We start from the raw sequence: 15587 nt of genomic DNA on the forward strand, positions 1-15587 counted from the left end.
ATATATATATATATATATATATATATATATATATATATATATATATATATAACCATGCATAAAATACTATTGCAAAACAAACCAACAAACACAGAAACCATAAATTAAAATATCGTTATCTGTTTTTTCTTCTAACTGAATTGAGGTTTTGAAAATTATTAAATTATAAAATGTCACGGTTAGTCATTTGATTACTAGTTTTTACAAGAACGATATTTTACAAAGGAGTAGAAACTAAACGAAAACGCAAACGACTATGGAGTTATTACAATTATTAGAATTTCCCTTGCTCATACCAAGGTCTCCACAAACAACAGTCTACAAATGTTATGTTTATACCAGAGCTGAATATATTACAACGTTTATTTCAGATCACAAATGTTGAAGACTTTGCGTTTGATGGGTTAGACAAACAAATCTCGTTGGATATGAGTTACAATAACATCAATAAATTAAGCAGAAACACATTAGCTGGGTTAACAGGAGCGTATTCACTACATATGAGTAGTAATAACATAAGTGTTGTGGATAAAGATGCATTTACACAACTCGTCTCTTTACATGATCTCAAACTAGACCAAAACAAGGTAAATATTAAAAAGAATCCTCTTGATTAAACTAATCTTATTTTATTGCTTCAAATACACGTAATAACCTATATAAAAATTACAACAACATGTAATATATTGGTTAGGTTACAAGTTCTTCTAACACTAGATAAAGCCCTTCGTATGTCATTACCCAAGAAGAAAATTGTGTCTGCACACAAATAAACAAACAAATCGGAAAGAAGGGAGATCCCTCGAGAGCAATGAAAAGAAGCAGTTGTCCCTTGTCCCTTTAATTCCCTTATGGGCCCCTTTAAGTTTTTATCATTTCACTTATTTCATGCCCCTCCCCTTCTTTCGCCACCCTTGATTCATCTACCGATTTGTTTCTGTGCCTTCTGGATGCCCTGATGTTGCAGCAAGGTGTTGGGGGGCTGCGTCCTGTGAAGGTTGCCTTTGCCTTGTTGATCTTTGTTCTCGTTTGTTTTCTCAATTAATTACATGTGATGGAATGTGTAAGTTTTCTCACGTCCCTTAAGAACGGCTCAGTGTTGTTATATTTTTCTGGTACTTAGGTATCATTGATGCCAGCACTTTTAAGTGTTGAGAATTGAGTACCGCTCAAGCCAGTGCTAGGGCACGTGAGGGATGTTGCATTCATTCATTATCCCCCATGTACAGCTTTAGTCAAACAAAGTCTGCAAATTTCATGTAATTCTGTTGTAATTAAGTCTTCCGAGGGATAACTTTGTTTCCAGATTTTTAAGCATAAATCAACCTTCAACACCATTATGTTTTTGCATCTGTTAGTGAACGCGTAGGTATAGACAAAAAACAATTTACTAAACTGAAGTAAAGTAAGATCATTTCTTAAACCTGCTTTACAGCACTTGACACCTGCTGACTCCATGATATAACGTGATTGAATTGAAACAGACAGTAACATTTTATATTGTTGTTAAATGTCAAAAGTTAGCAGCACTTTGTTAAGACTCTGTTATACAAGATAATAACGAACAACATTTCATAATTCTATTTTTTGTCATGTTATTAACAGAGTACCTTTATTGTATCCACTATCCACATAAAAAGTAAGTAAAAATCATATTGATGCATACATATGTGTACTTCCATTATTAATATTTGAGTTAATACAATACTTTTATTCTAAAAGTAGTTTCTAAGTGAAAATAAGTATTGATACAAAAACAAATCATATAGACCATACTATAATACCTGTTTCTAAACTCACGCATGTTCATTAATATTCTTAAATAAATTTGTTATAAACTAATTGTCTTCCGCATTTAAGCCAGAAGCAAAACAATCATATTTACATAATATTTTCAGATTGTACATTTGGAGGACTTTACCTTTCAAAGCATGGTCGATTTACAAAACCTGGACATGAGTCACAACAATTTGTCTGCAGTTACTAATAATACGTTTGTCGGGTTAACTTCACTTTTATGGTTGAATTTGTCATATAACTGGATAACAACCATTGCCCAAGATGCATTCAAATCATTACAATCAAGCGACATTGACCTCAGTTTTAATAGGTTACAAAGTCTTCAGGTTGAGGTTTTCTCTCATCTTACAAGCACAGCTAATGTAAGACTAGCTGGCAACTTGTGGAATTGTGATTGTCACCTAAGGTGGTTGAGAGAAGCACTGGACAATGCCACTTATACCATTGAGCTTCCGTACACTCTCAAATGTGCAACACCAGTCAAGCTCGCAGGAAAGTCTTTCATTGATCTTAAACCAAGCGATTTTGTGTGTATGTAGGACGAAATTCATTATTCTGAGTACAAATAGATATTTTATATGTCAAATTTGAACAGACTTTTATATGTAAAATGCATAATCAGATAAAATATATACTAGACACGCGGATAAGAAAACATTGTTCAAAATTTTATGTGCCATTTATTATATAACGCTTTCCAGTCTGAGAAAAAAGGGACAATCAGCATTGCGCAAAAATATTCCCTATTCCCGAACCATATTGTGTATGTTTACTGTGTAATATTTTACATGTTTGAAAAATTGTAAATAGTTATACAGGCAAAACAACATTGAAAATATAAGAATGTCATTATTACAACCGAATACACCGCTTTACGATACGATTACAATAGTAGTTAAAATACTGAATAAATGAAATTCGAAATTTTGATAGATTGTTTGATTATCAATACTTTGTTCGAAATAAGTAAGCGGCATGTGGTTTTGTAAAGGAACATGATTTTATTTTTCGAATAATTCTATATAAAAAAAAATTGAATTCAAATATAACATTGGCATCAGCATAATGATACTGACTCGAATTCGGATGGACGGTCTTTTGGTAAAACATTGTGAACACTATCACGAAATCATACAATTAACACATGTTCGACCGACTTAAACAGCATAATTAACATAAAGTCTGTCATTGTTTAAAAAGGTCTTTTTTCCCAAAAACAAAGTGAATAAAATATGTGTAGTAATCACCAACTTCAACTGCATTGAATCAAGACAAAATCAAGCTCACAATTGGCTAATAAATAGTAAATTTAATACTATTATGACCACTGGCAAGGAAACATATTCATAAACTAACAAATGAAAACGCATTACTTGTGTATGATTAACATATATATTATATTTACAGGTATGATTTCTTTTCTTATCAATCACAGTTTGAAGAGGCCCAGCACTTGGGCCTTTGTAATCATCTTGTAGATATTCAGTTGGTATTAATGACTTGTCAATATCTTTATTAATACTAACCATTGTGTTACCATGGATCTTCAGAATTTATATCAGAAAATATTAGATTTTTTTAATAATGTTGAAGGCACTAAACCAAATATAATCTTTAATGGAAATAAAGATCTGACTGACATAACAATTGAAGCGTGAGAGAAACATACTAGTATCCTTTTCGGCATTCCTTGTATCATCCCAGAAAAGGATCTCATCCAAAGGGATTCGAGTATTGTTCTGGTCGGCGCTATATGGTGTGAGTTTGCCTCTCGTAAACAGACTGTGTAAAACCCAGTCTGCAATTTCAGACCTAGTATTTGTTTATGCTTTCATTACTATCGTGGGATCTACTCTTTTCTTAATTTTAATCACTTTTAACCTAAACTATTTCATTAAACAAAAGGCCAAAGTTATACATGTACGTTTTCCCTAACCTAGTGCAATAAACGTTTTTGTCATAATCTAAATCGTTTCGGCATAGTTGACGTCGTTTCTGACACCAAATGTATTAATCAATTTTCTAAATCAACTCATGTATAATGCCGTTTATCATACAAATGCTATGTTGCAGATGTAAAAAGTTGCCCCGTATATCATCACTTCAGTATAGTTTTGTTTTGTTCTTGTCCTTTCTGATTATTGACTTTAATACTTTACTGTGTTGCAGTTTTAATGACGTTAATGCCGGTGCCCCGGAACGTAAGTCATGCTACACTTTACTTTATGTCATGAACAAAGTCAAACAAATAAAGAAAAACGAAATCCCTAAAGAACGCTAAAAAATATCAAATTAAAAATGATGCATGCTCAGTTTGATTGAACTTGTCCATGGACAGTACTGGAAAGTGCTAGTTAACGTCCACCCCTACCAGCATCGGCTTAAGCAGAATTCAAAATTTAAACTCGAATATATTAAAATTTTGAATTTAAACATCTGCAAATGTGTCCGTACGGCGGCAATCATGAAACCTTCGACATAATACTTTTGTGTCATTCCACGATTCATAATATATGTTTGCTTTCAGCTGATTGTAATGAATGTCGTTTCTTATCAAACTTACCTTTCATTTTGATCATAAAATAGAGATAATATGAATCTCTAAAGAAAGTCCGAAATGTCAAAATTGAACATATTGCAGGCTTGGTTTGATTGAGCCTAGCCTGTTTATGTACGGGACTGACAAGTGCAAACTAACGTCCACGCCCCCTAGCACCGGCTTAAGCGAATTCAACATTTAAACATGAAATAGTAAAATGTTGAATTTAGAAACATTCGCCGATGTGTTCATACGGCGGTTATCAAGAAACATTCATTGTGGCACTTCCGTGTTATTCCATGCAAAGCGGTGTATGATTTTGTAGTACACATTTTGTTTTCCTCTATTTCATTTGTAGTACACTTGATATTCAAATAGCCGATCAAATGTATCCACATTTTTGTGCATTTATTTAGATAAAATCTTTCTATTTCAAAAAGCCTATTGATGATTTGTTTCTTACTGTCATTATACTTGTAGTATTTTCACTTTAACAATTCTTAACTACGCCGCCTTTCCTTGTTAATCTTGTTCATCATATTATTTTCATTTAAAGGAATTAAACAAAACACCTAAATTGTAAACAATTTTGCATCAGATGGTTTTAAAAATCTCATGAAATCTAGACTACAATTTACTTTTGTTTTAATTATACTGTGTTTTATTTTAAAAGTACTTCAAAATCTCTGATCCCCTTTCAAAATTCTATTTCATTTAGTTACGCCCATTTGCTTCATTTAGTTTCGCCCATTTGCTTCTTGTTTAGGGCACACTCATTATTTCACGTGGGAAACATATGCCGCTTTTCAAGGAATGGCTCTAACTTATGACATTGAACGTTCCATGATAACCGCCATATGAACACTTACAGGTCATTGTTAAATTTTCATTACACACATATGTGAAATGACGTGTATTTTGACTAAATTCTTCAAACATAGTAATAGTTTACAACAGCAACCACATTTTTTAAGTATCTACAGATGCCATTCAAAATATAAAATAAACCATTCAATAATTAATTATGAGAGACTATGTCAAGATATGTCAGACTGCACGGATGTGTATGCTAATCTGGTCAGACTGCACGGATGTGTATGCTAATCTGGTCAGACAGCACGGATGTGTATGCTTATCTGGTCAGACTGCACGGATGTGTATGCTAATCTGGTCAGACTGCACGGATGTGTTTGCTAATCTGGTCAGACTGCACGGATGTGTATGCTAATCTGGTCAGACTGCACGGATGTGTATGCTAATCTGGTCAGACTGCACGGATGTGTATGCTAATCTGGTCAGACTGCACGGATGTGTATGCTAATCTGGTCAGACTGAACGGATGTGTATGCTAATCTGGTCAGACTACACGGATGTGTATGCTAATCTGGTCAGACAGCACGGATGTGTATGCTTCTCTGGTCAGACTGCACGGATGTGTATGCTAATCTGGTCAGACTGCACGGATGTGTATGCTAATCTGGTCAGACAGCACGGATGTGTATCCTTTTCTTGTTAGACTGCACGGATGTGTATGCTAATCTGGCCAGACTGTACGGATGTGTATGCTAATCTGGTCAGACTGCACGGAAGTGTATGCTAATCTGGTCAGACTGCACGTATGTGTATGCTTTTCTGAATCAGGCTTATCACTTTCGGCTCCAACATGGTACAGGTCAATTAATGTCCTATAAAGTGTAACGATATCGTCTACTGAAACAAATTGTTATTCACCAGTAGTTTGATAAGGTATCGAATGACAGTGTACATATTTCTATGGAATTTGTGTTTCATTCTTGAAGCACAACAGGTTTAAAAATATGATCATGCTTGTGTCAAATAGGATTAGGATTTAGTTGCCACGTACTTCAGTGTTGTTATATTTGTCTGGTCCTTCGGGATCATTGATGCCAGCACTATTAAGTGTTGAGAATTGAGTACCGCTTAAGCCGGTTCTAGGGGGCGTGAGGGATGTTCCACTTATTCATTATTCTTCATGTACAGACTCAATCAAACCGAGTCTGCAATTTTCATGTAATTTTGTTGTGATTAATGCTTCCGAGGGATCACTTTGTTTCCAGATTTTTGTAACTGTTCGCATGAAATAGAAATATGTTTATGATACACAACAATACAACAAGGAAATTATGAAATAAATTGCACTAGTTTGGAAGGCACAGAGCCACTTATCACCCAGTGGATACAAAAACAGTGATTTATGATTAGTGTGTATCTATCAAAACAGTACAAACTTTCATTCAGCTTTTATTTAAGATAACAATATGTACAAAAGCAATTTTTTCTTTTTTATTTATTTTTTTATCTTTCTTTTATCTCTCCTTTTCACATTTTTCTTGCATTCTTGGCCAGTAATTCAGAACAGGACAGGTAATTTATTTCCCACTCCAAAGTGTGATAATCATTTTTCCAATAAAGATACAGTTTTTAGATTTAAAATGAAAAACAACTAGAAAACAGTGCAGTGTTTGACTTAAAATCAAGTTAACCATATTTTGTTTTGAATATAAGTTTATATCAGCGTAAGATTATTTTGATGATATGCATTCCTAGATCCACTGGTATTAGGTTTCGGGTTTTTCTATTGACATATGTATACCTTGTTTAGTTACATATATGAAAAACACGGCGTGTTTACTCCTATTTCTATTAGGAGTTACGTTGGAATTTTTCAACGTTACGTTCATTCTTTGGTGATCAAATAAAATATTTTCATTCCGCAAGTTTTAAACACGGATATAAAGTTGTTGCTTTGTTCTGTTTATATGATAATTTAACCATCAACGTTTACTTCATCTCATACCACATTGCAAGTATTCTTTATAACTATTTCGTAGTGTTTTCTCTTTCATTATTATAGCATATATTATTTACTATAGACTGTGAAAAGCAATGATCATTAGATATTTTTAAGGTACCAAGACTTGGATAAATTCAAAATTAAGAACTTTCAAGCTTCAACTGTCAGTACATACGATTTTTCTACACTTTATACAACTTTTGCCACATAAATTAATCAATGATAAACTAATTTCCCTAATTCAGAAAACTTTTGCACGGGAAAAGGTTACCTTTCTAGCATGTAATTCTAACAAAGCTTTTTTACTAACGGTATTGTTAAACATTATACTATGTGGACCTGTGACGAAGTTTGTAGAGCACTCTCTTTTCTTTTAGACAACATTTATGTCAGTTTTGGTAATGCCCTATTTAAAAAGATCATAGGAATTCCAATGGGAGCTAATTGTGCACCCCTGGTCGCAGATTTGTTTTTGTACTGCTATGAAAGAGACTTTATGTTAAGTCTCTCTGAAGATAAACAACAAGATGTTATAGTCGCATTTAATAATACTTCCAGATACATTGATGATATTTTTAATTTGGATAATTCTTATTTTGATCAAATGGTGTCTGACATTTATCCGCATGAACTACAACTTAATAAAACGAACTCTTGAAACTTTAGTACATCATTTTTGGATCTTCATATTACTATCAACAACAATTCTATTCTCACGAAAATCTATGATAAAAGAGATGACTTAGATGGAGACGTACCCCATGCAACATGTTACGGGGTATATGTTTCTCAGTTGATTAGATTCGCTAGAGCTTGTAGCAATGTAAAGGATTTCAACGAGCGGAATATTTTTATTACCAGCAAGCTTCTAAAACAGTGCTACTGCTTCATAAATTACGGAAATATTTTACTAAATTTTACAATTGAAATTTTGATTTAATTACAAAATTAAACAGTGATTTAAAAACTCTTTTGCGACAAGGGATAAGCCAGCCTAGTTTTTATGGCGATGTGATTTACAAACTTCGTAAGATTTTGGGTGATGGTAATTTTTCTGCTGTTTTTACTAAAATCATTAAACGTGTTATAAATAGACAATATTTTAAGACATACTGCATGCTTAGTGTTCAACCCTTCTACAGTTGGACACCACGCTTTTCTCTTTTGATTACATCTGACGGACCAAGTGGGAGACTCTATGATGGACAGTTATTAAAGCCCTTTGGGACTGAACTGTCTTCTGCCTTGCTCCGTCGGGCCCTTGTAGGTGATTTTCTTGTTGTGCTGTCTTCCTTAAGGACATTAAGTACTTTTGTTATGGTCTTTGGGTTTACTTTTATATGTTTCTACATGATCATTTTGGTGTTTTACTTATTTAACCTTTTGTAACCATAACAACTGTTAGAATTTCACACGGCGGGGATTCATTTTAATTACACTGTCTCGTTTATAGGAACATGGTTGGCTAAGAGCGAGGTTTGGTGCACCATTAACCGGTTTAAACTCACCAGCATTCATTTTTATGCTGCTGACCTTTCCAGGGCGGCGCCCTCTGTGTGTCCCCAGATGTATGTCTATGTTGTTTCATACTGTTTTGGTGACACTTTTTCTGGTGTCCCTTGTTGTTTTCTCGTCTACGGTAAGTATCTTCCCATTTGCACATAGTTTTTATTTCTTTAATTACCACCACCCCCGGTCTACTGTCCCTTCCCATGTGCCCTTTGACTTTGTGGCCCTGTTGTTCGATCCTTTATTTGTTTGATTTCCTTATCAGTTACAAATTATGTATCATTTTAGTGATTTAACTGCCCTATCCTGTTTTTCGTTTGCGGTCCACCTGGGCTCCTTGCCACTGGCTCTTGTTGCTAGGTCGTGTGGGGGTTGCGTTCATTGAACGCCACCTTTCCTTGTTGATCTTTTTTATCATATTTTTTGCCACTTGCCACTCACCTGTGGGATCAAGTCTTGTCATGGACTTGGAATTCTTTTATATGATTAAGATATCCAGCTAGCTTATTGAAGATCGGTTGTTCTACTCAGATGTCCGTTTGTGTCTGAAGTAATGCACGAAGGAGCACATGAGGTCTTCCTTCAACAGTAAGGATGCAAAGGTGCCATATGACCTTTAAAATGTTGGTATGACATAAAACCCAACAACAATAGAAAAATAATTTTTCTACTCATTTTATCAAAAATTCTATTTTTTTTCTTTTCAGAACTATGTCTGTAAGACGATTTTCCTTTTTCCTATACATGTTTTGTCCGTTCATCATTCAAGTTGGAACCAAAAATGTCACGTGCCCTGCTTCATGTGAATGCGACACTTTCTTTGGTAAAAAAGAAGTAGGTTGTGCTAACCTCACTGATGTTCCGTCAAATATTCCCGAGGACACCAATTGGCTAGATTTAAGTGGGTGTAATATATCCTACATTCATATTCAGCCGCTGGAAAAGCTCTTCAAATTACAAATCTTCACCTTTCAGGAAATAAATACAAATGATGAGAATTATAATCTTACAGCCTTGGACTTGCCACTTCTGAATGAAATAGTCGTCGAAGGCGGCGTTTCAACTTCTATCCCACAGCTGTTACCATCTTATATTGGTGAGCTTAGTGTAGCATATAACAATCTAGGCACTCTAAAGTCTAAAATCTGGTAGTTTTAAGAACTACCCAAACTTAGAAACGTTATTATTGTGGGACTGTATGTTAATGAAATTAGAAGCTGATGTGTTTGATGATATTCCTTCTCTTTCAACACTTGAGTTTAATAGAAACAATCTAAAAGATGACAGTTTTCCGTTGGATGTATTCAAGAAAAACCAAGCACTAGACTCTGTTTCATTTTTTGCAAATGAATTGAAACACGTAGTGTCCAATCTTCCAAGTTCTGTTACAAGTGTCGATTACAGCGCTAATACCATATTTGAGCTTCGAGCTTACGACTTCAAATCTACGCCGAATCTGATATACCTGTATCTTCAACAGAATATGGTATGAAAATTACTTTTAATATTAAAATGTCATCGTTGTTAGTTATACATGTATATAAAACCAGGCAAATATAACTCTGAAACAATCGCAAAACAAACAAACAAACGAAAACGCGAACAATCATAGATATTTTACAGATATCGTAATTTCCTAACTTCATACCAAACCATCCACAAACAACAGCCCATCAATGTTATATTTATACCAGAGTTGCATTTGATGGGTCAGACATACTAATCTCGTTGGATTTGAGTTACAATAGCAATAAAGTATAGCAGTAGTAGTGTAGTTGATAACGGTGCATTTAGAAAACTGTTGTCTTGACATGATTTCAAACTAGATTAATAAACATCCGCAGATGTATTCATATGACGGTTATAATGAAATCATCATTTTATTACATTTTGAGTATGGACCATTTAATTCTAGCAAAATTTAGATCAATTTTAGTTTTTATTGCACAGTGAAAATTTAAACAGGATCATTTGATCCATCTTTTCTAAGTGAACACAGGGCCGTCTAAACTATGCATTTTCATATAAATTATTAAATAAATTATTTGTTCTTCCGCATTTCTGCATGAAGCAGAACAATCACTGTTACATATTATTTTGAGATTAACCATTTGGAGGACTTTACGTTCGCAGGGTTAACTTCACCTTTAGAGCTGGATTTGTCATATAACTGGATAACAGCTATTGCCAAAGATGCATTCAAACCATTAAGATTGACCTCAGTTTTAATAAGTTACAAAGTCTTCAGGCTGAGGTTTTCTCTCATCTTACAAGCAGTGCTAATGTAAATGTAGGTGGCAACTTGTGGAATTGTGATTGTCACCTAAGGTGGTTGAGAGAAGCACTGGACAATGCCTGGACCTATACCATTGAGCTTCCGTACACTCTCAAATGTGCAACACCAGTCAAGCTCGCAGGAAAGTCTTTCATTGATCTTAAACCAAGCGATTTTGTGTGTATGTAGGACGAAATTTCCTTTTCAAATATATATTTTATATGTCAAATTTGAGCAGACTTTTATATGTAAAATGCTTATTCAGATAATAATTATGTACTAGACACACGGATGAGAAAACGTTGTTCAATGTTTCATACTTCATTTATTATTTTACTTTTTCCCGTCGGAGGAACAAGAGGCAATCTTCATAACATAAAATATCTCTTTTTCTCGAACCATATTTTGAATGTGTAACACATCATATCTAATACTACAATTTGCATGTTTGAAAATTTGTAAAGAATTATACAGGCAAAACAACATTGAAAAAATATAATATTGTTTGAACCGAATACACAACTTTGCGAGTACAATAAAATATTTTGAGAAATTCTAGATCCTGAGTTGCAATAACATATAATAATACTTAAAATACTGAATAAATGAGGTTTAGAAGTTTTGAAAGATTTTGATTGTTGTATTCTTTGTGCCATCCAGTTAAGGATCTCAACAAAAGAGATTGGAATATTTGTTTGGCCAGTGCTACAGTACGTGAAAGTTTTTACACTTTCAAACTGAGTATAGCCTAGTCTTCAATTTTATAGCTAGTATTTGTTTATGCTTTCAAGACAAAGGTCTATGTTCTCCATCATATAGTGCAATAAGTGTTTTGACATAATCGGAATCGTTTTTGACGTCGTTTCTGGCATCAAATGAATCGAATTGATCTTTATCAATTTTCGAAATCAACTCATGTTTAATGCCGTTTATCATACAACTGCAGGTGTCAATGATTTGTGGCAGTTGTAAAATGTTGCCCTGTATTTCTCTCCAGTATAGTTATATTTTTGATATTTTGATAATTCATTCTAATACTTCACCGTGTTGCTGTTTGATAACGTTAATACAGGTGCCACGGAACCTAAGTGACGTTACACTTTACTTTATCTCTTATGAACAAATTCCAGTACCGTCCATGAACAGACATAATGAAAAAATGATGAACAAAATGAACGCAATCCCCAAATGACCCAGCAACAAAGGACTATCGGCAAGGAGCCAAGCAGGAACCCCAACAAAAAAACAGGGTAGAGCACAAGGCAAACTTAGCCTGCATTGTTTTAAATTTTGCCGTGTTTGCCGTTCTTCGGGGATTATGTTTTCCTCTGTTTCATACAATTTCCGATACATCCCGTGTAAAGCTATCTTTTTACCATGGACATTCACCCTCGACATTATAATAGCTCAAATGTTTTATTCTCTGTCTGTTTGTTTGTTGTTTTTTGTTTGTTTTGTTTTTTTTGGTGGGGTGGGGTAATTTTAAGTCAACTGTCCTTAACGAATAACTATTTTGCAATAAAGGATATGAATATTTTAATAAAATATATTAAATCATACATATATGCACAGTGCGTGTGCTGGAATACAGATATAGTTACCCGCACTCCAGAGCATTGGCCCATTTTTTCTGAGGTATACTTATTTGACAACAGAGAAAAGGATAGCGATAGAAATATCGTATTCAAAACCTCGTTCATTGGTTTCTTTTTCTCGGGTTTCAACATTATTGTGACAACATGAAACGTGTTCTACTTTTTGCCTATGAAATAAAAGAGAAAAACATCAAAACACTAAGGAACAAATCAGATAGCCTCGTGTTTCGATGCTCTTTCTATTATATAACGTTTTCGAGGGCGTTTTGTTATGTCTCACAATACTTTATTTTGATGGTAATATAACATACAGAAGGTCATTGTTAAATCTGCATTACACACATTATGTGAAATGACGTGTATTTTGACTAAATTCTTCAATCAGAGTAATAGTTTACATATAGTAATTACAAAAGCAAAAACAAGTACAATCACATTTTTAAGTCTTAATCCTACACATGCCATTTAAATTTTGAATATGTTCAATACAGAGATAGAGTTAGCTTTTTTTTACATTATATCAGTTTTAGTTTTGTTTTGCCAAGCACATTGGGTTACGAGTATATGAGCTTATAAACACGAGGTGTTAAATTGTACATACAGCATACCCTTAATTTAATGATAACGAAAAGCGTTTGTAGGTAATTATAAAGAAGAAAACATATACAATTAACTTAATGATAACGAAAACTGAATGTAGTTAATTTGAAGGACATCTTTACCTTTCTAAAGATGAACGTTTTTCATAATTTATATAGTACAATCAAGATTTTATCGCCATTTTTATAACATAAACTTATTGAAACATAATCATACGGCTTTACTATACTATTACATTTTATTTCTCTTCTCCTTGTCTATTATTTATATCTGTCACTCAAAGTTACTATAGTTCATTAAAAAATATTGTTAACCCTTGACCTGCTGAATATTTGTAAAATACTTATTCCGGTTCCAAGTCAATATTGGAACTGAGCCTGGTCAGACTGCACGGATGTGCATGTTAGTCTAAATCTATACTGGTGACAAAGGGTTATCATTTTCAGTTCCAACAGGGAACACGTTAAGCATGTCTTATAAAATGTTATTATATGATGTTCAGTTATGTTCACCCTACTCAGTAGTTTGTAACGCTATTGAATGACAGTGTACATATATTTTTTGTGTTTGTTTTTTGTCTGATAATTTCTCGTTTATAAATTTAGTGAATTGTTTGGAAAAATAAGATGTTTTGTTACATATGATATACTATACATAAGTACAAGTTTGTTAGAAAAAAGGTGAAAATTGGAGAAACACCAATTACCTTAGTATTTCCGTGTTTGGCTTTCTTTAATGATTCTGTTTTTCTCTATATTATTTTGTTGGTAGAAATTATGGCCATTTAAAGCATTGTGAATTAAAAGTTAATTTATAAAGCATTCCTGATCATTTATACAATCTATACATATTTAAAAGAAGTACCGGAAGCAACAGAAGGTATCACACTACCTATTGCAGTATATTCAAACCACATTTATTGCATTGAGATTCTTTGCGTATATCACAGTTTTTTTTCCAAAAGAATTCAGCAAACAAATATTGGTAGATAAGCAAACTAAAATTGATAGATAACTATAAATTAAAGATTGTTAAAATAATGAAAAAGTTCCGAGAAAATAGTTAAACTAATGCTATATGTAGACATTTATTAAAGATCTACTGGTAAGTATTTGTGACCCGCATTGGCCAGCCTGTGTTGAAGTGTAAAATGCATCTTTTATTTCCTCATTATTTGGAGATCAAACATTTTGGAATATTATGAATGAAGATAACTCTATGATTCATTCTACAAACTAGAGTGACACACTTTCAGAGTTTGTTATATTTCATTGCAGTCGAAATGTTAGCAGACATGCAGAGCGTTGATTTCCGTGAATATATAAAACATCTCTCCAGTGACAAATATGGAGTGGACTTAAAAGAACGTAAAAATGATGACACACCAGTTGCTTCGTTTAGAAAACTAAATATAGACTGACAAGATCTTACATGTGACATTCGTGCAGTTTCGTTACAAGTATTTAAATGGGATTATTTGCATTGCGTATTTTATACATATATTAGTATTTGACAACGTTACAATTGATTATGTATAATGAAAAGTAACGTATGTCAATAAGACTGAAAACGTAACATAATGCTTAAACAATATAAGAGGCTCGAAATGTTGCAGGGGTTTAATAAGCTACATGAGATTCAAAACGTTACCAGTGGTGACAAAAATGATCATGTCGTTAACTTTTTTGTTCATTATTTCTTATGTGCAGGTAAAAGATTCCACGATGCAAAATATATGTTTATTTTTATGCAACTTTCTTCTGATTTTAATAATTTCGTTTATTACGAATCCTACTTTTCATCTGAACATCTATATATTTTTATTAGGACATATAGTGAACTTTTATTAAGATTTAAGTTACCGGTTAAATGTATCCAATGGATTCTTTTGCATTTCATTAGATAGGTTAAGACATAAAATCCTTCAATTTTCAGATAGCCTTTTGATGCTTTGGTGTCTATGAATGTCTATGTGCTCCTAGTTTGTCCACTTCAACATTCATTTGATTGTAAAGAATTTTTACAATCCCCAAAAATTATACACCTTTTATTGTTTGGTTATAAAAATCTCCTGCGATCTATGCTATAATTTAGCTTTGTTTGTATCAAACTGTGGCCTATTGTCAGACGCTAGCATTTATTTTCCCATAGACTTACTTTATGAGAGATGGTCACTTATCCTACCTTAAATTTGAGTTTTCCTGCTGAAGAAGTGATTTTTCTAGGAGAATGAAATGCCTGACACATAAAAATGACGTCAGACGCTCGCATTGATCATATTATATAGGAGTATTCAACCAAATTTGTTTGCAAAATAACTTCAAATAGCATTACCCACCTTTTAATTGAAATTTTCTGCTGATCACTGGACTGACATACACTGTTTATAAATGCAAATATCCAAGTTACCAATTATCATAGAGACTTTTGCAATATTTCATTTTCTTAAGAAAA

General features: G+C 33.3%; 2 protein-coding genes across 2 annotated transcripts; both read left to right on the forward strand.

Moving 5' to 3' along the window:
- Positions 1-117: 117 nt before the first annotated feature.
- LOC132724320 (slit homolog 1 protein-like) lies at positions 118-2755 on the forward strand. Its single transcript, XM_060709162.1, has 2 exons — positions 118-587; positions 1899-2755. Exons 1-2 carry the CDS (start codon positions 330-332, stop codon positions 2337-2339), a joined length of 699 nt encoding a protein of 232 aa, XP_060565145.1. The 5' UTR covers positions 118-329; the 3' UTR covers positions 2340-2755.
- Positions 2756-9806: 7051 nt separating this feature from the next.
- Positions 9807-10951, forward strand: LOC132724327 (leucine-rich repeat-containing protein 24-like). The gene is made up of 2 exons (XM_060709168.1): positions 9807-10149; positions 10766-10951. The coding sequence occupies exons 1-2, from the start codon at positions 9862-9864 to the stop codon at positions 10949-10951; spliced, it is 474 nt and encodes a 157-aa protein (XP_060565151.1). The 5' UTR covers positions 9807-9861.
- The last annotated feature ends 4636 nt before the right edge of the window (positions 10952-15587 follow it).

Source organism: Ruditapes philippinarum, unplaced genomic scaffold (genome assembly GCF_026571515.1).
Source record: "Ruditapes philippinarum isolate M1 unplaced genomic scaffold, ASM2657151v2 ctg1036_1_1_1_1, whole genome shotgun sequence".
Lineage (NCBI taxonomy): Eukaryota > Metazoa > Mollusca > Bivalvia > Venerida > Veneridae > Ruditapes > Ruditapes philippinarum.